This window comes from Chrysemys picta, chromosome 14 (genome assembly GCF_011386835.1).
Source record: "Chrysemys picta bellii isolate R12L10 chromosome 14, ASM1138683v2, whole genome shotgun sequence".
NCBI classification, from domain to species: Eukaryota; Metazoa; Chordata; order Testudines; family Emydidae; genus Chrysemys; species Chrysemys picta.
Window position 1 is genome coordinate 37,010,453 of NC_088804.1, and position 20,320 is coordinate 37,030,772.

At 46.3% G+C, this 20,320-nt stretch overlaps 2 protein-coding genes across 6 annotated transcripts in view; one reads left to right on the forward strand and one right to left on the reverse strand.

Annotated features, from left to right (window-relative positions):
* The window catches only part of COTL1 (coactosin like F-actin binding protein 1), a 33,122-nt gene extending 31,489 nt beyond the window's left edge, over window positions 1–1,633 (reverse strand). Inside the window, exons 1-2 of the mRNA XM_005292296.5 lie at window positions 1,138–1,633; window positions 685–767 (exon numbers count right to left, since the gene is read on the reverse strand). Of these exons, the coding sequence (XP_005292353.1) occupies window positions 685–767; window positions 1,138–1,214 (160 nt within the window). The 5' untranslated portion in view covers window positions 1,215–1,633. The remainder of the gene's footprint in view (window positions 1–684; window positions 768–1,137) is intronic.
* A 67-nt stretch (window positions 1,634–1,700) lies between these two features.
* The window catches only part of KLHL36 (kelch like family member 36), a 28,108-nt gene continuing 9,488 nt past the window's right edge, over window positions 1,701–20,320 (forward strand). Inside the window, exons 1-4 of one of the 5 annotated variants that reach the window (XM_005292294.5) lie at window positions 1,701–2,092; window positions 12,548–12,629; window positions 16,238–17,311; window positions 18,482–18,639. In XM_005292294.5, the coding sequence (XP_005292351.1) occupies window positions 12,570–12,629; window positions 16,238–17,311; window positions 18,482–18,639 (1,292 nt within the window). In that variant the 5' untranslated portion in view covers window positions 1,701–2,092; window positions 12,548–12,569. Of the gene's footprint in view, window positions 2,093–10,577; window positions 10,733–12,547; window positions 12,630–16,237; window positions 17,312–18,481; window positions 18,640–20,320 lie in introns of those variants that run through there. The other 4 variants (XM_042852119.2, XM_005292295.5, XM_065567283.1 and 1 more) reach the window with 4 other exon arrangements.

Here is a 20,320-nt window from a genome sequence, read left to right on the forward strand (position 1 = left end):
CTACTTCTGGGACACAGTTCAACCCACAGCTGCCGCATTTAAACCTTGAACTGCAACTGTTAGGGTTATGTAGTGTCACATAATTAATTTCTTTTTAACACTATATTTGTTCAAGCAAGTCTCCTATATAATTTCCTCACTCTATTGGTTCTTGAGTTTTGTGATTTTAAATTAGTGTTGTTCTTACTGCATAGATTAGTGCTATTAAAAGAATTTATTGTAGGTTTCTATAAGGCAAAGATTTCTTTTTTAATACTATGGCTATATTAGCCATAATAACTTAAATGGGTATTTTTCTCTCTTCAGTAAGAGATTTCACCCTTTAAATTTTAGGGTTAAACAATAAGATCTGAGCTAATAAGATTTTCCTCCAGTTTAGAGGGCAACTGGAAGGGAATCAAAACTCTCATCCATTGTGCAAAAGAAAAAAAAATGCTGCACATATTTAAATTTGTGGGCGAAACAAAGGGATTATTAGATTAAAGAGTTTGACTGCTATGTGAGTGCATTGCATTGGGCTAATTATACTCTGTAGTAGTATGAAAATCCAATCAGACAGTAAACTTCTGAAACAAGGGCAGGGACACATTCCACTTTACACACATTTACTCCAATTCTTTTCTCTCTTTTATTAGGCAGCAAGCAGCAGTCTGCCATCTACCCAAACAATGAGACTGGCCTTACCTTTGCATTCCCTTGTAAACTCTTCATAGTCTGTTCCTTGGTCTCCGGGAACTATTGTAGAGCCATCATATTTAAAAGTCACCCTTTGGGAAGGGGAAAGGAGGTAAACAAGAAAATATTAATGCTTGAATTGGGACGATTCTTTAAGAACGTTCAAACATTTGATAGACAATTTGAGACAGACTGTAGTAAATTAGTGGGATTCCTGCACTTTCAGATTACTAATACAACCCTAGTTGTGTATTGTATGTAGCTGGTCATTGTTAATAAGAGACAAGCAAATTCTGCCCAGTATTTTCAATTTACTAGCGAGCACATTGAAAATACCGGTTCAATCACTTACTGTACAAATCCGCATTCTTCAGCTTGCCAGGGCTGAATCTCATTCCAGGCTGGACGAAGAGAAAGCTTGTGCCCGGAGGATAGGAAGAACATCAAGGCGCTGAAACTTACCAGGTAATATCCGTGCCATCATCCCTTACGAGGTTGTAGGCTTCTCTGCATGCCTCCTTGTCGATTTTAGTTGCCATTTGCTTGAGAACTGGAGTCAGGAGGGAGGATGGAATTTCAGATGAATGAAAGTGCTTGTGCCCCGCTCTCCCTCAAAACACCAAACCAATCGGCGGATTTGAAGCTTGTGGAAGGTCAGGGCTGGGAACTGTGCAGGCGTTTGTAAAGATCCCACAGCCGAGCTGCCGCGTGCGCACGGAAACGATGCTGTAGCTTTGTGCTTCGAATTCCTCCTGCAGCCGGTCCTGCCGTATTGCTCGGAGCCCCACTGAAGGATCAGGCCAAGCGGCTCTTAACCCCTTCACTGCCTCGCGACAGGAGCGGAGAGCTCTGCCTCATTGGGACTGCTGGTCCCAACTCAGGTGGTGGCAGGGGGAGCTTGCCTGCTCTGCTCACTGATTTCTGCCCATCCAAACAGAAAGCAGTGCAGGAACACCCCTCCGCTTTGCAACACAGTGGTGTTTCCTTACCACCCCCTTCCTCCCACGACTTTTTTTTTCACCCCCCCCTCCCCATTCTCCTCTGCAAAGCATTACTGGGATTGCAAATGCGATGATGTCATAGCTTTAGCGAGAGGGTGCGGGAAGCCCATGAAACTGACCAAAAAAAAAATAATCTTGCCAGAGATTTGTCACTGGCTTCAGGGTTTCATGGAGATGATGAAGAGGATTCTCCTAGAGAGAGTCGTTGGCGGAGTGTGTTAGGGTCACCCCCCCACCCCGGGTTCCAACAGAAAGTGATGCATTACATATCCACTCACACCAGGGATCAGGAAACAGGGACAGCCCTTGTGCAAGATGACACGGTCCCTTATTACTCCTCTGGGTCAAGAAGTGGTTCCAGAAGATCTAGAGGTGGCCCAACGGGAGGACACCTGACAAGGAGCAAGCTGGTGCAGGTAGGAGATGGGAAAGAACGGGACTGTATCCTGGTGGGTGACGACAGTGAATTTGCAGAAGGAAGTGGGGGAGGGCAGAGCCAGAACATGAGCAAACCCCCTGAGAATGCTCCATAAATGCAATAAATAGGCGATTCTGCTGATGCACGTTTTTTTTTTAAAGTAGGGTAAGGGTAAAATAATGTGCTGCATATCAAATTGGCAGGAAAGAAGAAGGGAAGCCCGCCAAAAGCTTTTAACCGTGGCAGGAAGATTAAAGATCTTGAACTCTGGGTGTGGGTGATTTCGCATTTCCGTCGGGATTACCCCAGGTCTCAACTTGTGACTGGGGCCGTGCCAGCGCCTGGGTCGTTGTAGGCTTGTGGGCGGGTTTTACTCTGTATTTCAGAGGCAGCTAGCGCCCCCTCTTGGTCTGTAAATTACAAACACTCAGTTCAAACTTGCATGTGAAGAAGTGAGGTTCTTACCCACGAAAGCTTATGCTCCCAATACTTCTGTTAGTCTTAAAGGTGCCACAGGACCCTCTGTTGCTTAGTTCAAACTAATGTTACCAAAACCCCAGTGCATATGTTGGCATTTGGGACATAGACTTACAGAGCTAGAGAAGAGGTGGATTTGCAGCTGTAAAATTTGCATGCACAAGAATGGAGATGTATACCCGAGCCTGTAAGTCCCTGTAAGTGTCACCATTAATCAGAGGTTGTAATTAATAGTGAAGAAAATCAGAGTTCTGAAAACTAGACAGTTACAGTAGGGTTACCATACATCCTCTTTTTCCCGGACATGTCCGTCTTTTCGGCACTCAAAGCCCCGTCCGGGGGGAATTGCCAAAAAGCCGAACATGTCCGGGAAAATGGCGGCTCTGCTCCTCCCCTGACTCTTCGGCTCTGTTTAAGAGCCGAGCGCTACGGGCTTCAGGCAGCCCCCATGCCTCCGGACCCTGCGCCGCTGGAGCCCGGGAGGGGAAGTGCCCGGCTGGGGGCGCAGGGTCCGGAGGCAAGGGGGCTGCCCGAAGCCCAAGCACTACCGGCTTCACGGTTTGCCGGGCAGCCTCCAGACCCTGCGCCCCCGGCTGGGCGCTTCCCCTCCCGGGCTCCAGCTGCGCTGGGCAAGCGCCGGCCGGGGGCGCAGGGTCTGGGGGCTGCCCAGCAAACCGTGAAGCCGGTAGCGCTCGGGCAGCCCTTTCCCCCTGGCTGGGAGTGGGAGGGAGGAGGGGGCGGAGTTAGGGCGGGGAAGTGGTGGAGTTGGGGCACGGCTGGGGGTGGGGAAATGGGCGGGGCCAGGGCCCGTGGAGGGTCCTCTTTTTTTATTTAATAGATATGGTAACCCTAAACAGTTACAGTAGAATCTCACTGGTTCTTGAAGATTTGGAGACCCATTGTGAATGACTGAATTTTTCAAATGAATGAACCACCACCATAAAAAAAAGAGCCTATTCCATCACATTGTATACACCATACTTTGTTCATTTCCCTTGACAACTGTAAATAGTTGTAATGGTTAGTGAGACAGGTGGGTGAGGTAATTTCTTTTATTGGGCCAACTTCTTTTGGTGAAACAGATGAGCTTTGGAGCTTACACAGAGCTCTTCCTCAGGTCTGGGAAATTGACTCAGTATCACAGCTAAATACAAAGTAGAACCGATTGTTTAGCATAAATAGTTAACACATGTTTCAAGGGACCAACCTGGCTACAACAACACTACATATACATGAATTATTAGAAGCATTTCAGAATACGCTGTTGTATATTTTGTAAAAGTGATGAAGTTTTAGTAGTATGTCATAGGGCCAATACCTGCCCCCCACCACGTCACCCTAAGGGAGGGGTAAGGGTGTGGTAGCCCCATGGTTAAGTCAATATGGTTGCACTCAGCCACAGGGCTGTGTAGTCCAATGACCAGAGTCAACAGAACTCCCCTTGTCTTCAGGGAAGCACACCCCAATCACCAAACTCCATGGAACTCCCCTTGTCTTCAGGGAGGCACACCCCAATGGCCAGAGTGCATGGGAGGGGGATTTGGTGGGCCACCCGAACACACCAACTGCTGCAGGGACACTGGCTAGTCCCTCCCTGGGCTGCTTCCTGTCGTGTCTCCTGTCGCTGAAGTCAGAGTGCCTTCAGGGTCTTGGGGTGCCTCAGGTGGCAATTTCAGTTTCTCTAGGACATCTGCCGGTGCCAGGGTGCCTGTCTGGGCCTCGGCGTCGCCTGCTCCCTCAGACCAAATGTCTGGGCTGGAGCCAGCAAGGCACATCCTTCTTCCTCAGCAGTCCACCCCAACTGAGCTGCTCCCTTTTATACTGTAGCAACAGTTGAGGCATGCCCAGCAGGGTCGAGGGGGCGTGGCTTCTACTGCTAAGATCACTGCCTTAACCCCTTCTGCTCCAGTGCAGGGCCGGTACACCCCGTCACATAGTAGAAGGCTCCAGCACAGCATTCATTTATTAAATATTTGCTGAGAAAGGAAAGGGGGGTGAGATCACCAATTGATGTGTTAATTATAAAGCATGTGGCTTACCACTATACAGTTGGAAGCCCTGATCCTGCAGGAAGATCCATGTAAGCAGATGATTGAGCAAATCACAGCGAATCAGGCTAATCCCAGCCGTGAATCTCAATGATTGAGGTACAGTTAAAGTCAGTGGGAGGAGAGATAAATCTGCATTAAAGTCAATGGGAGTTGAGGGCACTCAGCATCTGGGAGGATCAGGCCCTACAGTCTGGTAGGCTACAGCCACTAGATGGCAGTGTGGTCACACACAGGGGTGGCCAACTTGAGCCTGAGAAGGAGCCAGAATTTACCAATGGACATTGCCAAAGAGCTGCAGTAATACGTCAGCAGCCCCCCATCAGCTCCCCGCCCCCAGCACCTCCCGCCCACTGGCAGCCCCACCGATCAGCGCCTCCCCCTCCCTCCCCGTGCCTCCTGCCCACCACAGTCAGCTGTTTCATAGCATGCAGGAGGCTCTGGAGGAGGGGGGAAGGGGAAGGAGCGAGGGCATGGCAGGCTCGGGAGGAGGGGCAGGAGCCTTAGGGGAAGGGGTGGAGTGGGGTCAGGACCTGGGGCAGAGCTGGGGGTTGAGCAGTGAGCACCCACCAGCACATTGAAAAGTTAGTGCCTGTAGCTCCAGCCCCGGAGTCGGCACCTATGCAAGGAGCCGCATATTAACTTCTGAAGAGCTACAGGTTGGCCACCCCGGTTTAATAGTTCTAACTTTCCATCCATTCCTTATGGACCTGTTTGAAAGCCTGAGTGATCTCAATTTTTTCTTAACAGCTAATTGCTCATATACAAAATACTTTTCTAGTCCACCATTCTCATCATTTGCTAGTTCCTGAGCTACTGAGGTCACACAGATGAGAGGTAGGTGATGTCAGATATCGCTATAATTGGAAAGAAAAAAGTCCAAGCTTTGGTCAAGTTTCAGCCATCCACAATTTAATTGTACACTTCTCTGCTCTCCTGTAGTTGGAATATTTGAAGCCCCGAGGGATGTGGAACATTAACGTAGATAGAACAATGAATCAGGAACCTCAGTGTTCATATTTAGACGTGCCAGTGACCCCTGAACATTATGTCAGTCCTGGAAATTCATGCCCTTACCATGGCTGCATTTTAACTGACAAACTTTCCTTCCTTCCCCTCTCTTCCTTCTCTTCGCCGCCTGTCTCTTGGCAAATCTTTTATAGAGAACTGTATTTATTTTTACAGGCATGTAGGATAAAACACTGCTCTCAGATGCGCCAGTGGGAATTTGGAGGGGAAAAAAAGTAACCGCTTCATCTGCTTTGGTAGTTGGCACCAAATTTGCACCTGTGGTAACTGAAAGGCGATTTTGGCGCATTGTCTTTTTTAATGGTAATTCTGGGGCCAGTCATCTCCCACTCTGGGCATGGATCCTCCCCTTGCATGGGGTGGTGATGGTGGCAGGTGAGGGGCAGTTCTAGCCTGCTGCATCTGCCTCCTTCTACAGGAACCCTCGGCAGGCTGGCTGCAGCTCCAGCAATGTGAGTGGAGAACTTGATGGTCTTGGAGAGGGATGCAGCGATGCTACTGGAAAGATAATATAGCCCCAGGCCACGTTATGTGGCGTCCCCCTCTGCTGTTGAGAGCCACTTATAAAGAGGAATCCTGGGAGCAACTGCCTGTGGAAGCCCTTTTGGTGAAGCTTGATGAGCTCAGGGGAGGTGGGAGCCCCCAGGGACCCAGAGTTGTGGCGGAGACGCAGACCCAGATCCACAAAGGTACTTAGGCACCTAAGTCCCAATTTTGGCTGCACTCATCATCATCATCATCGCATTGGTCGGTTGGGGCACCATCATTGATGAGCAATCAACCAATCGTCTCCACCCCTTGACGATTGTATGTCAGTGCTTGAGTCTCCGCGAAGTCCATTCCTGTCCACTCTTTTATGTTGTCAGTCCATCTCTTCTTCTGTCTACCTCTTCTTCTCTTCCCCTGTACTGTCCCTTGGAGGATGATCTTGGATAGGCCAGATGATCGTGTTACATGGCCATACTACTTCAGCTTGCGCTTCTTCACGGTCGTCAGGAGGTCTTCATATGACATAGTGCGTTGGATGATGATGTTGCGGACCTCTTCATTAGTGACATGGTCGAAGTAGGAAATTCCCAGGATTTTACGGAAGTATCTCATCTTCACTACCTGTATTTTCCGTTCAAGTTCTGCCGTAAGGGTCCATGTCTCGCATGCAGACATAAAAATGGAGATGACCAGTGCGGGCAGCAGTTTCAGTTTGGATTCCAGGGAGATGTTCGTGTTCCTCCAAATTGGCTTTAACTTTGCCACTGTTGTTTGCGCAGCTCTCCCCAGAATTTCTACCTTTGATCCTTCATCAGTGACGATTGCCCCAAATACTTTAACCATTTCACTGTCTCCAGCTCTTGTCCACTGACAGTGATATGTGAGCTGATCCCGTCACGTTTGTTTGTCATCAACTTGGTTTTCTCTGCACTGATTTCCATGCCGTATTTTGAGGAGGTTTCATCCAATCATTTCACAACATTAGCAAGTTCATCTTCGCTACCTGCCAGGCCGTCAATATCATCAGCAAACCGAAGATTTGAGATTGTTTGCCCCCCCAGTGCTGACTGTGCATATGTGATCTTCCAGGGCATTAGTCATTATGCGCTCCAAGTATATGTTGAACAGTGTAGGTGAAAGAAGGCAGCCTGGCTGGATTCCAACAGTGCTGAGAAACCACTCTCCTATTGTGCCATTGACGAGAACTGCACTGCTGGCCTTGGCATACAGTTGTTTAATGGTAAGAATAAGCTTATGACCAACATTGTACTTCTCCATGGTTCCCAGCGAGCTTCATGCCATACTCTGTCAAACCTGAAGTCAACGAAGACGTGGTAGATGTCCTGCTGGTGTTGCAAGTACTTCTCACATAGAACACGAAGATTGAAAATCTGTTCTGTGGTACTTCTTCCAGCATGAAAGCCAGCCTGTTCTTCAGTGATGATATTCTCCGTTTGTGGCTGCACTACCATCCACCAAAACCAATAGGCTCTTAAGTTTCTGCCTCTGGGTATTCGCACTGTTGCCTCACTCTTAGCATCCAGATGCCTGTCTCCCACCTAAGCAGGAAAGCAATTCACAAACCAGGGGAAGACAGACGTTGCATGCAGGGCCCAGTCCACTAGGTGTGCTGAAAGGCCACTGACTGAATCAGGTCCCATTCAGGTGCCGCCAACGCTACCCACCTTATAAGTTTTTCCCAGTGGCTAGCGCTCTTGCATGGGAGATCCAGGTTCATTTGCCCTCTCTCCAGTAGAGGAGACAGGACCTCTCAGGAGGATGCTCTAACCATTGGGCTAGGGGAGAGTCTGATGTGAGGCTCCCTCATTCTCTCCTATTGAAGCTGTTCCATGGGGGATAAATAATGAAAGAGTGATTGGAGATGGAGGACTGGACCCAGGGTCTCCCACCTAACCACTGGACTACAGAGTCCTTCTCACTCACACTCACTCCCTGGCCCAATGACTGTGTACGTATTTATCCACCGTAGAACAGTCATTGGACCAGAGGGAGAGAGTGGGAGGAGGGAATGCATGTCATGGGATTTCTGTTAAGGCTCCCAGAGGCTTTTGGCCATGGGAGACTATAAATTAAAATGGATCATTAGCAGCTTGCCCCTGCTCCTTCACCTCTCATCCATCACACCTTTGCTCTTTTCCTGCCCTTTCTTTTCTAGCTATTTCGACTATTCCACGCTGCTGGGCCATCTTTTGCTTCTAGCTTCCCATGCATTGCTGGGAGAGCAGCACCTCCCTTCATGAAGTGACCCTGCTATGATGGTGCACTCATTGGGCCCCAGACAGAGGGGAGGGTAGAAAAATCCCCCACCCCCCGAGAGTGGTGGAACCCATAGTGTGGGGTGGGGGAAGCTGTGGGTCTGCTTCATTCTCCCTGCTTCCTCCCAGGCTCCACCAGGACCCCTGCTTGCTTTGAACAGTGCAGCCAGGGGCTAGGAGAATGAAGACGTGGAATGGCTGCTCTATGCACCTTCAGGTGCAGATGGATTTCCAAACACAAATCTGCCCAGAAGTTGCTGCTGGTCAGGCTGCAAATCCTGTGTGTATGCGTGAGTGCGTGCACGCAGGGGTGGTGGATATTGTGGGCATCACAGGTGTGCGTGCTCACAGCAACCCAAGTTGCTGAAGAGGTGTGCTGCTGCATTTTGTCCTCGTTGTATTTTCCTGAGGACATACAGTTTCATATCCAGATAAATAAAAAGACCATATGGTTACTGGGGTTGTTATGAACACTTTTTGATGGCTTGGCTACGTGTTAGGTACGCACACACCCCTTTACAGAGATTTTTAACATCACAATGTTAAATAGAACCTAAGTAATCATCATCACCTAAGTAATAGTGTAGTCTCTTACAGTGACTGTCCTCATTCAAATATTTGCAACAGTTACTTTATTTGCATTACACACCTACTGCTGCTAACCCCCAAAACAATCATGGAATTATAACAATAGTTGCAAATATCACATGTAAGAAGTGCTAGGAAAACTTCACAGGATGTATTAGGTTTGGCTGTGTTTAGATATTTGCCATACAACCTGTTACCAAGGGATAACTTTTTAAGTGATAGGGATTTGGTGTGGAGCGTTACCCAAAAAAATGGGCATCCTCTAGGACAAGGGGTTTCAACCTTTTTCTTTCTGAACCCGCCCCCCCCCCCCCCCCCCCCAACATGCTATAAAAACTCCACGGTTCACCTGTGCCACAATAATTGGTTTTCTGCATATAAAAGCCGGGGCTGGCATTAGGGTAGCAAGCCGGGCAATTGCTTGGGGCGCCACACCACAGGGGCTCCCACGAAGCTACATTGCTCAGACTTCGGCTTCAGCCCTCAGAGGTGGGGCTCAGGGCCGTGGGCTTCAGCCCCATGCAGTGGGGCGTCACCTTTCTACCCTGGGCCCCAGCAAGTCTAATGCTGGGCCCTGGTTGGCCCTCCTCCAGAACCCCCGCCCCAGGGGTCCCCGGACCTTTGGTTGAGAACCAGTGCTCAAGGATAATAAAAGAATAGTTAGTCATTTTAAAGGAAGCATCCAACTGTCTGCTGAGCACGAAGGCTTAGTCCAGCTCGCCTCCTGCCAGGATCTACTTTCAAAATCGCACTGGCTGAGAGTCTACGTCTCCTTCAGGGCCCAATCCTGCAAGATTTGAGAACCCTCCACTCCCAGGAAAGTCAAGAGATATTCAGCATCTTAGAGCTGCCTCTCTCCACTCTCATCCCTTGCTGGGGCCTGGCCAGTAAGCGGGTGCTGAGATCTGTTTGGAAGTGGGAGTCCAGCAGCCAGGCTCAACCCTTCAGCAGTCCTGGCTGTTAGCTTTGGCATCCCTGCAGCAGGTGGGAAGAGAGGCAGATCAGGTAGGATAATGAGGCATGAGGAGGTGTGAAGAGCTGGGGAGCAGTGCGTACTAACTTAAAAGTCATTAACTCCTCTCCCCCTGCAGGAGGTAATTGAACAATATAAAGCCTTGGTCATGCAAAAATCACTGCATGCCGGTAACTTTCTGTAGGGCAGTAACTCCACTGACTTTCAGGGTCAGGTAATGGCAGGCCTGGGCCCTAAGAGCGTGACCAGGAGTTGCCCTGAGAGCAGGGGGAAGTGTGCCAGCTAAGACTGGGAGCAGGAGGCCGTAGTAACCTGTCCCTTCCCCTCTCCTCCTGCCTTCTGCAAGCCAACCTTGCACCTTTTCCCTGGGCAAGGCAGAAAGGAACCACAGTCCCTGCCTGAGTGGAATATTAATTCCCACGGACTGAGCCTCTGGCTGCCAGAGCAGCAGCTGCCTGGCTTGGGGGCTGCTTGTTGTTTGTTTGCAGTAATTTGGCCTGATGTCAAGCAGCCTTTCCTAATCCCACCCCGTTTATTATACCCTTCTCCTCCCCTCCAAACAGCACAGCTCCTCTCTCCCTATTGGCTCCTTCCCCTTTCAGTCCCGCCAGCATTTCCTGGATGAGACATGGCTGCAGAGGGAGAGGAGAGAGAGACACCAGCAGCGGCCAGAACAGCCTCAGCACCAGCCTGCGGCGCTGAGTCCCATTGGGGCAGCTGGCACTCCGGCCTGGAGACTGTAGGGACGCTGCACAGTGGTAAACTCTCCTTTTCTTAGTACCTAGACGGCATTGGGTCCCAGCCTTTCATCCGTCCCAATTGCACTAAAGAACAGGAACATGCCTCATGCTGCAGCATTGAGCCAAGTGGAGCACAGCAAAACCTGAGAGTAGTTAGTTAACCCCCATCCCCTTTAGTCAGGGCAACTCTGCCTTTTCCTCCCCCCCCCCCCCAAATAGTGATCTGAGGCATTGCAATAAAATGCAATGTAAAAGTCGAGTGATCCAGATTGCTGCTTTCCCCTCTTTTCTCTCTGCTTTCAGGGTTTCAGTGCATCTTGCCAGATTCTCGCTTGGCTATAGCTAAATTGTGTGTGTGTGTGTGTGTGTGTGTACGTACACCCAACCCCTGCAGAACCTGATCTCTGGAAGGGCTCTACAGATTATAAATGTGTGTGGGAAAAACTGAACCAAGCTGGGTGAGGTAATAGCTTTGAATTAAAACTGAAGAGGAATCTCTTACCTCTCACCAGAGCGGATTCCCTCAGCCACTGTCTCTCTGTCCATGTATCTGAGTCTGTGAATATCTGTTATAGAAGAAATCCTGAGGCAAATGATGTGGTGGTTCCTCAGCCTCGTTATTATGGAGAGGACCAAACCCATAACTCTCTTTCAAATGACAGCTCTGCTCAGGGTCGCAGGCGTAGGTCTCAGTGGAGGTGAGTGACCTCTCTCCATTGTTCTCAAGCAGGCAGACCTGTGCACTCCAGGTAAATTTCCACCAGTCGGTGGTGAGACAAAATGTCTTTAATGGGGTGTGTGTTGATCTGTTGCTGGGCTCAAAAATGCTGTTTGACATCGCTGCACATTGCTTTTTGAGCCCATGGCCCCTCCCCATCCCTGTGGCCGAATCTGCCTGCAATAGCTAAATAGTTCAGAGGGATTCTCTGAAGGGTTTTTGACTCCAAACTGCGATGTAGCTTTAGAACTGTCAGAGAAACTCTTTTGTGTCATACAAGCTCCTAAAATAAATAAATGGACAAGAAGTGTGTCACTCCAACTCAATCTGCCTCTTCTCGGGGAGGGGCGGGGGGGGGGGGGGGGCGCAGACTCCAATACAATGTTTTTGGTTACTTTCTTTCTTTCTTTCTTCTTAAAGTGAATTTAGTGCTGGTGAAAGGTGCTGTATTAATAGCACTAGAAAATGAAGTCATCTATTTATTCCTTCACACTACCTTGCCAATGTGCCTCAAGGACCATCTGTGGGTGTAATCTGGTAGATCAGTTTCTCTGGCTTGTTCAACCCTCTGTCTCTCTCCTAATAAGGGAACTAGTTATGGTGGTGATCTTGGTGATATAGTCACAGTCCTAATGAAAACTAGACTGAAACCCACCAAACTCCCTTCAGCTACCATGGGCTACTGACCTGGACTGGATTGGAACCAGCAACCTAGAAGAAAGCTCTGTATCCTATTACTGTTTAGACTTCTCATGGTGTGGTAGGGACTAGCAGTAAACCAATAAGCAATATTTTCAGAGGTGTGATGACATTGATAATACTGGTACGTAACTAAAAGAGTGGTGATGAGCTTTGATAATACATTAATGTACATTGAAGTTATCAATAAACTTGATAAAACAAATTGTTGGCCAAAAGACAAAATAAGACCAATAGAGGGGGTTAGAGAATCTATTTTCAACACTGAACTCTTTTTAATGGATAGATCAATATATACAGGTGTATGTAAGTGTTCCTATTGTCTATTTTTTATCACTATGTGACTGTTTGACCATCATTGAGAGGCTGATGTTAGGCTCATATGCTGAGAACTTATTTTCTGTTTTCTGTTCTAGAAGTATCACAAATCATCCTATAATGGAGGCAACCAGACAAACGAGAATTTCTCGACCGCACAAGATAAGTGAATCCTCCAAGGTTAGTGAATTCTGCATTGCTTGCTAAAACTTGTAATTAAAATGATGATTACTTTGAAAGAGGCGCCTCTCCTTTTTTAAGGGGGGGTGAGACAACCACGATGAAACAACTGGATATTTAGTTCCTAGGTATATAATGGAGCATGTAACAAGGTGATTTTAAAATGTAAGTTTATTCCATTGGCTGCAATTAAAAAAAACTGCAGCAAATAGGCCATCTGTTCAGAGTGATTCATGATTTTTAAAAATGGCACATACTGGCAACACGTAATCCTTCTCTGTATCTAGAGGTTTTTCTCCAGTAATTCAAAGGGGGTATATTTAATTTTGTTGCTGAATTGAATTTTTTAAAGATTTGTTAAAGAGACAAGTTAAATTTTATACCCAGGCTTAGGTTTTGTACGAATTCGAACCCTGATCCTGCAAGCACTTGCACATGTGAGCACTCTCTGTGAACTCAGTGGCACTGCTCACAAGCATAACATTCACTTTCTATGTAAGGGCTAAGGGTGCTGTTGGGATCTGTTTCTGCACCAATGCACAGCTACATTGACTTCAGTTGGGATCCCACGGTAGTCTATACTAGTAGATTCTGATGCAGAAATGGAGACTAAGCGTTGTAAATCCTTATTGTTAATAATGATTCCATTAATTTTATTTAATCTTAGTGAAAATGGGGGAGGATTGTATTTCAATATTGCTCTGCACACTATGTCCTTATGCTAGTACAAGGGAGCCAGAAAAGCTAAAATCGTCAGTTTCAAAATCGTCGGTTGTCAAAGTTGAATGAAAAGCAAAGAGTAAAGCATTAATAATAGTCCAGAGTAAAATGGAACTTCAAACTTTTCTCGGCTATAATAACGACAAGCGTTGAGAAACAGGTAAATAAACATTTTTAAAATACATGACTTTCAATCTTGTCCCTTTACCACTGCGCAGATCACATGTAGCATTTAAAAACTGTAGCATAATAATAATCACTTTACAAATCTATAATCTCAACAGCATTGTTTTGTCCTTTTGCGTGTGCAGTTGCTATTATTATTTATTAACTTTAGAATTACTAGTTAGTATTAAACCTGTTATACAGAATATAACTAGCATGGGGAAACTATTAGTTTTTAATGTCAAAGTCGTCTTGGTCTTGGCTTTTGCAGCTATCTGTTTTTCCTCAATGTTCTAAGAGTGAACAGATGACTTGGCAAGCAGATGAAGTGTATTAACGTATTTTGAGGCATTACTGCATAGTCCCATGTGTGTGCTCAGTTTATGCTCGGTGTTCAAAGTGGCAGCACTTCTCCACTGAGACAAGAAGTCAGGGAATACAAGTTGTCATAAGTGGCATTCAGGATTACCCTGCTGACTCTGCAGCACGTTTAATAAATAGGAGCCTTTGGTAACTTGTAAATTCTGCTGTAATCTCGTTATGCAAGACGATGGTATTAAAGAATGTAAGAGAGAGAGAGATGATAATCCTGTTACAAAGGGAAGAGAGCATATATTATTTTTAGTTTAATCCATATCTATACGTCTGAGGACTTCAGAATAGGGTGTTACAAGCTGTCTGCTATTATCTGGTCATTATCTAATGAAAGTTTGTTGTCTTGCAGAACCTGCCCAAAATGACTGGTTTACCTTTTGGAGACTCCATATAGCACACTCGTGTCGTTGCATGCTCTCTTATTTATTTGACGTTACTTATGACTGCTTTTGAAAAATGCTTTAACAAAGATAAAAACTTCCTAAAGTTTTAAATACATTCCACTTGTCATTGGGGGTTCACCCTGGAGTCTGCTGACAGCATTTTAACATTTCTATGATTAATTAGACCCTTTCAGTGCTATTTTTGTTATTTATTACTGGTATTACAGTAGTGCCTGGAGACCTTGACTGAGATCAGGGCCCCATGATGCTGGGTCCTGTGCAAACACATAGTTCCTGCCCTGAGGAACTTAAATTCTAAGACCTTGGCTACATGGGGAACGATTTTAATAATTTAAGGTGCAAATTTAAACCGACATGGTTATACTGGTATAATCCCCCCCCATTCCCTGTGTGAACACTCTTATTCCAATAGAATAGTGTATTTTTTTGTGTTGCCTAAGAAAGGGTTGAAGATGAACCTAAAAAAGCCACTCTTACATCAGAAAGTATGTGTCCACATGGCAAGTTATAGCTGTATACTTATCAATATAACTGGTAAAACTTCCCCAATTTAGGGATGCTTATTTGAATTTTCTCTAATCCCTTGCAGCACAGTTCCAGCTCTGATATAGTGCCACAGTGTAAGTAGGGGCATGGTCACAGGGCAGAATCCCAACACACAACCTTGATGTAACCTTCTCTACATCTATAATTGTTAATACTGGTCTAGCATTTGACAGACCATGTACCACATTCTAGACCTCCGATATATAATATGCAACAATTAAAAATGAAAACTACCTTAGCTTCTGGATGATAGCAACAATGGGAATGGGTTACCATCATACTAGGTGACTCTAAACACGGATGAACAGTATTATTATTATTTGAGTGCAGATTATGTGTGTTAGATCTGTACGGAGAGGAAGATACAATCAGTGCCCCAAAGAGCTTACAAATGAGCCATCCTGCCAAGATTTACCATAGGAGTAGCTTTCACGTAAGTCTTGGCAGGGTGACTGCTGAAATCAGACACAAACCCAGCACGACAATTATTATACATGGGTTGAATGATCAAACTGCAAGCATTGCTGTATGAACATTGTCCACTCCCAATATATATTTTATACCTAGTAGGTTACTTTTAAAAGACTTAATAGGTCATTTGCGGTGCAAGTCCTTATACCTGGTGAAAAAGAATATCTGCTCTTCTGTGAGGATGAACACTTCATCTACTGAAGGAAGCTGCTGTCTGATCTAATTTCTAAGGACATAAGAATGGCCATACAGCATCAGACAGATGGTCCATCTAGCCCAGTATCCTGTCTTCTGGCAGTGGCCAATGACCGGTGCTTCAGAGGGACAGAACAGAACAGGGCAATTATCAAGTGATCCATCTCCTGTCATGCAGTCCCAGCTTCTGGCAATTTGAGGTTTAGCGACACCCAGAACATGGGGTTGTGTCCCTGACCATCTTGGCTAATAGCCATTGATGGGCCTATCCACCATGAAATTTTTTAATTTTTTTTTAAACCCAGTTATACTTTTGGCCTTCACAACATCCCCTAGTAATCAGCGCCACAGGTTGACTGTGCGTTGTATGAAGTACTTTCTTATGTTTGTTTTAAAGCTGCTGCCTATTAATCTCATTGAGTGACCCATCATTTGTGTGTTATGTAAAGGGGTAAATAAGACTTCCTTATTTACTTTCTCCACACCGTTTATGATTTTATAGGCCTCTATCATCTCCCCCCTTAGTCATCTCTTTTCTAAGATGAATAGTCCCAGTCTTTTTAATCTCTCCTCAGATGGAAGCCGTTCTATACCCGTAATCATTTTTGTTGCCCTTCTCTGTACCTTTTCCAATTCTAATACATCTTTTTTGAGATAGGATGGCCAGAACTGCATGCAGTATTCAAGGTGTGGGCGTACCATGGATTTATATAGTGAAATTCTTTATTTCAGGTGTACAGATGGGCTGACCACCCCAGTCTAGTTCTTCAGAGTCTGAATGAGCAGAGACACCAAGGACTTTTCTGTGATATTATTCTGGTGGTGGACGAACAAAGAGTCCCTGCCCACCGGAATCTCCTAGCTGTTTGCAGTGACTACTTCAACTCCATGTTCACCATTGGCATGCGAGAGGCCTATCAAAAAGAGGTTGAACTATTTGGAGCCTCTTACATTGGTCTCAAAGCTGTGGTGGATTTCCTATATGGCAGTGAGCTGTCCTTAGATGGTGGCAACATTGATTATGTGCTGGAAACAGCTCACCTGCTGCAGATCTGGAAGGTGGTTGACTTCTGTTGTGAGTATCTCGAAAATGAGGTCAGCGAGGAGAACTACCTGTACCTTCAAGAGCTGGCCTCTATTTACAACCTGAAACGCCTGGACTCCTACATCGACTCTTTCATCCTGCAGAACTTTGGCACACTCTCTTTCACGCCTAACTTCCTGCAGAACATTTCCATCCAAAAACTCTGCCAGTATCTGGGGAGCAGCAACGTGCAGCAGGAATGTGAGCACGACTTGCTGCAGGCCGCCTTGCAGTGGCTGACACAATACCCGGAAAGAGAAAACGAGGCTTACCAGGTACTGGACAACATTCATTTTCCCTTGATACCGAAGAGTGACCTCCTCCATCGAGTCAAGCCTGCTGTCTGCTCTCTTCTCCCGAAGGAAGCAAACTGTGAGGGGTTTATAGAAGAAGCGGTGAACTATCATAATAACGTCACAGCCCAGCCAGTGCTCCAGAACAAGCGGACGGCTTTGCGTACAAATGAAGAGAGGCTCCTCTTTGTGGGTGGGGAGGTTTCGGAACGGTGCCTGGAGTTAAGCGATGATACCTGCTTCCTGGACACCAAAAAGGGGCAATGGATAACAGAAACGCCACTCCCAGCCAGGCGAAGTCACCACTGTGTTGCAGTGCTGGGAGGTTTCATCTTCATAGCTGGAGGCAGCTTTTCAAGAGACAATGGAGGGGATGCAGCTTCAAATCTTCTATATAGGTATGATCCCCGCTGTAACCAGTGGATAAAGGTGAGACTCAAGCTGTATTACATCTTATTCTTTTAAAGTCCTTAATGTTTATTTCTATCTTTGTTGGTGGAAGAAGAACACTCGTGGTGGGCACTAAAATATACCTGCATATTTATGTTTGAAAACGTAAAACACCCCTCTCAGTAGAAACAGCTAATTGGATAACTTCTGTGAACACTGTAGTTACACCAGTAGTGAAAGACTATGACTTTTCAAAATTGGTAGTGACGAGGGGCCAGATTTTCAACTCCCATTGGGGTGTAGGCACCTAACCTGCTTAGACACTTTTGAAAATCCCATTTGGCACCCATCTACATCTTTAGGTGCCTAAACACCTATGAAAATCTGGCCCAAAGCGCTGTGCAAGGACCACTGTGCAAGGTTTTTAAGGCCATACAGGGACCAGAGTAGTTAAAGATGGAAAACATATTGGATCAAATCTTTCCCCTTCCATGTCTGAGTAGAGAACCCCCTCCCTCCCAATATTAAACCGATACTACATTTTGGACTGATCTTCCATTCTTTGTGTACTCAGAACCTTCTGGGGTTCAGTGTTTGAGTCTATCGCAGTATCTCTGGGCGCACAGGATATTGCGAGATGGGCCGTGTATCACTAAGGAATAGAGTGGTTTGTCTCTTAGGCTATATCTGCACTTGGAGCTAGGGGTGTGATTTTCAGTTCGTGTAGACATACCTGTGCTAGCTCTTATCAAGCTAGCTAAAAATATAGCGTAGCTGCAGTAGCACGGGCAGCGACTCGTTGCCCCAAGTGCATATCGGTGCCGTCCAGGTGGGTTTCTATGCAGGGCAGCTAGTCCATGCCGTTGCCTGTGCTACCACAGCTCTGCTACAATTTTTAGCATGCAAGCTCGAAGAGAGCTAGCCGTGAGTATGTCTACGCAAGCTGGGAATCACACCCTTAGCTCCAAGTGTAGATACAGCTTTAGATGCTTTCCATTATCCCTCTATGACCTTTAAACGTCAATGCTAATGTATCATGTGCTACAGAAGAGCAGAGTTTTATTGTTGTCTAAATATGTATGGCAAACACAAATAGCAGCCCTTTTTAAAACTCATAGGAGGAAACAAATCTTCTTAAACCTACTCTTTAAATCAACTTACCGATTGTTTGAGGATGTCGGTATTTTATTTTATTTATTTATTTTGCAGGTTGCCTCCATGAGACAACGACGCGTAGATTTCTACCTTGCAGCCATTACAGATATGCTGGTAGCTGTTGGTGGGAGGAATGAAAATGGGGCTCTTTCTTCAGCTGAGACCTATAGCCCTCAAAAAGACGCCTGGTCTTATATAGCAGGCTTGCCAAGGTAACAGTGGTCTGTTTAGCAAACCATGCTTTCCTTAAAGAAAAGAACTCTCCAAGATCCACTGTGTTCAGTCCTATATGTGAGTATCCTGGGAGGGAAAAAGAGGAATAATCTGAGCTCATGATATCTGAGCAGCTGTCTCCTCGAGGCCATGAATTTGAGATCCACTGGGGTTGTCTTTGGTCTCCACCTTGAGGTTACAACTGTAACAGGGCAAGGAAAAGGGCCTTCTCATTTCACGTTCTGTGTTTGTAGACTGTCTTTTCTGAGGTTGGTCTCAGTGGAATCCCTTCAGATTGTTTAGATCTCAGTGCAAGGCATTATTTGGGTGGGTACCTTTAGCACCATGTATTTTATGTCCTCTAGTTTGGGCTTTTTGCCACCTGCTCTTCCTTGCAGGTATTTTTATGTTGGCTGCTGGTACACATGCCAATATGGAGAGATCCATGTGCCACGGGTGTGCAGTCCAAGTTAAAACTTAGTTGTTCCACTCTTGAGGATGCTTTAATTGTACCGTGAGCACCATTAACACTTGATTTTACTTACATCCCAAATTGATACCTAGAACTTCAAGGTGGTGACCTTTTGAAGGGGGTAGTGAGATCTTTCCCACTGGTATGGTAGCAGTTCATGATATTGCATGAGTCTCTGAGGTTCGTAAAGGTAGCTGCTGCTCATGTTGTATTACCAGAGTGCACAGCAGCCTCTGATTTCAATGGTCACGTTTGCTTGGTTGTTATTAGGTGGTATCTCCAGTAGAACCCTTCAGAATCTACTTTGCCTAGAATTTGTGGTGTGTTTCTTATTCTCTGATGCTAACAGTTCAGTCCTTAGCTGCTAACTGTCAGAATCCTAGACAGCTAGTGTAGACATGGATAGCAGAGAGGTCTCCTTTTTCCAGTTCTGTATTGGACATGTGTAGCTATGTGAATATGACCTGGACCAACAACAGGGCTCAGTGCTCCTGAGAAGCAAGAGGCAGATATTCTTCCGCACATATATGTGGGTCTGGCAGTTGAGATTAAACACCATCAAATCCCCCGGCCTCCTGGGTATGGGGGCGAGGTTTCTGCACAAATGAGAGTTAAGGGCCTAACTTCCATTTGTGCCTATGGAAAGCCACCCCCCTAGATCACATGTGGATTACATTTTAATACAGTTGTGGACAATCCGACCCACACCCTCCCCTTCACGGTCAAATAATGTTCCTGTGGCAACTACAGCAATTCCTGTTACGTGGCATTCTGCAGGTATGTTAATATTGCTGTCCCTTTTTGATCTGAGTGGCTAGTCAAAGTTTTGCAGGCTTGGGGATGTTCCAGTTGGAAGTAGAAATTGGTGGAGCCTGGTGTTTTCTTTGCAGTTTTGTTACATTACAAAAAGAATGAACAAAGTGCGGTTTCTCTGAATGCAGAAGGAAACAAAAATAGCAGGAAACAGCATCTTTTGCTCTGCACCAAGAACGCTCTTTTAGCCTGCCCCTCTGGCCCAAAAAACCTCACCCCAGGGTCACCCACCAACTGCTAGACAAGATGCGATAAATCGATCCCAGAAGATCGATTGCTTACCGCCGGACCCGGAGGTAAGTATAGACCTACCCAGCGTGAGTGAAGCCTCCCACCCGTTTCCGGCCCTGCATCTTGCACCTGCAGGGATTGGTGCCACTGGCTGTGCAAGTAGT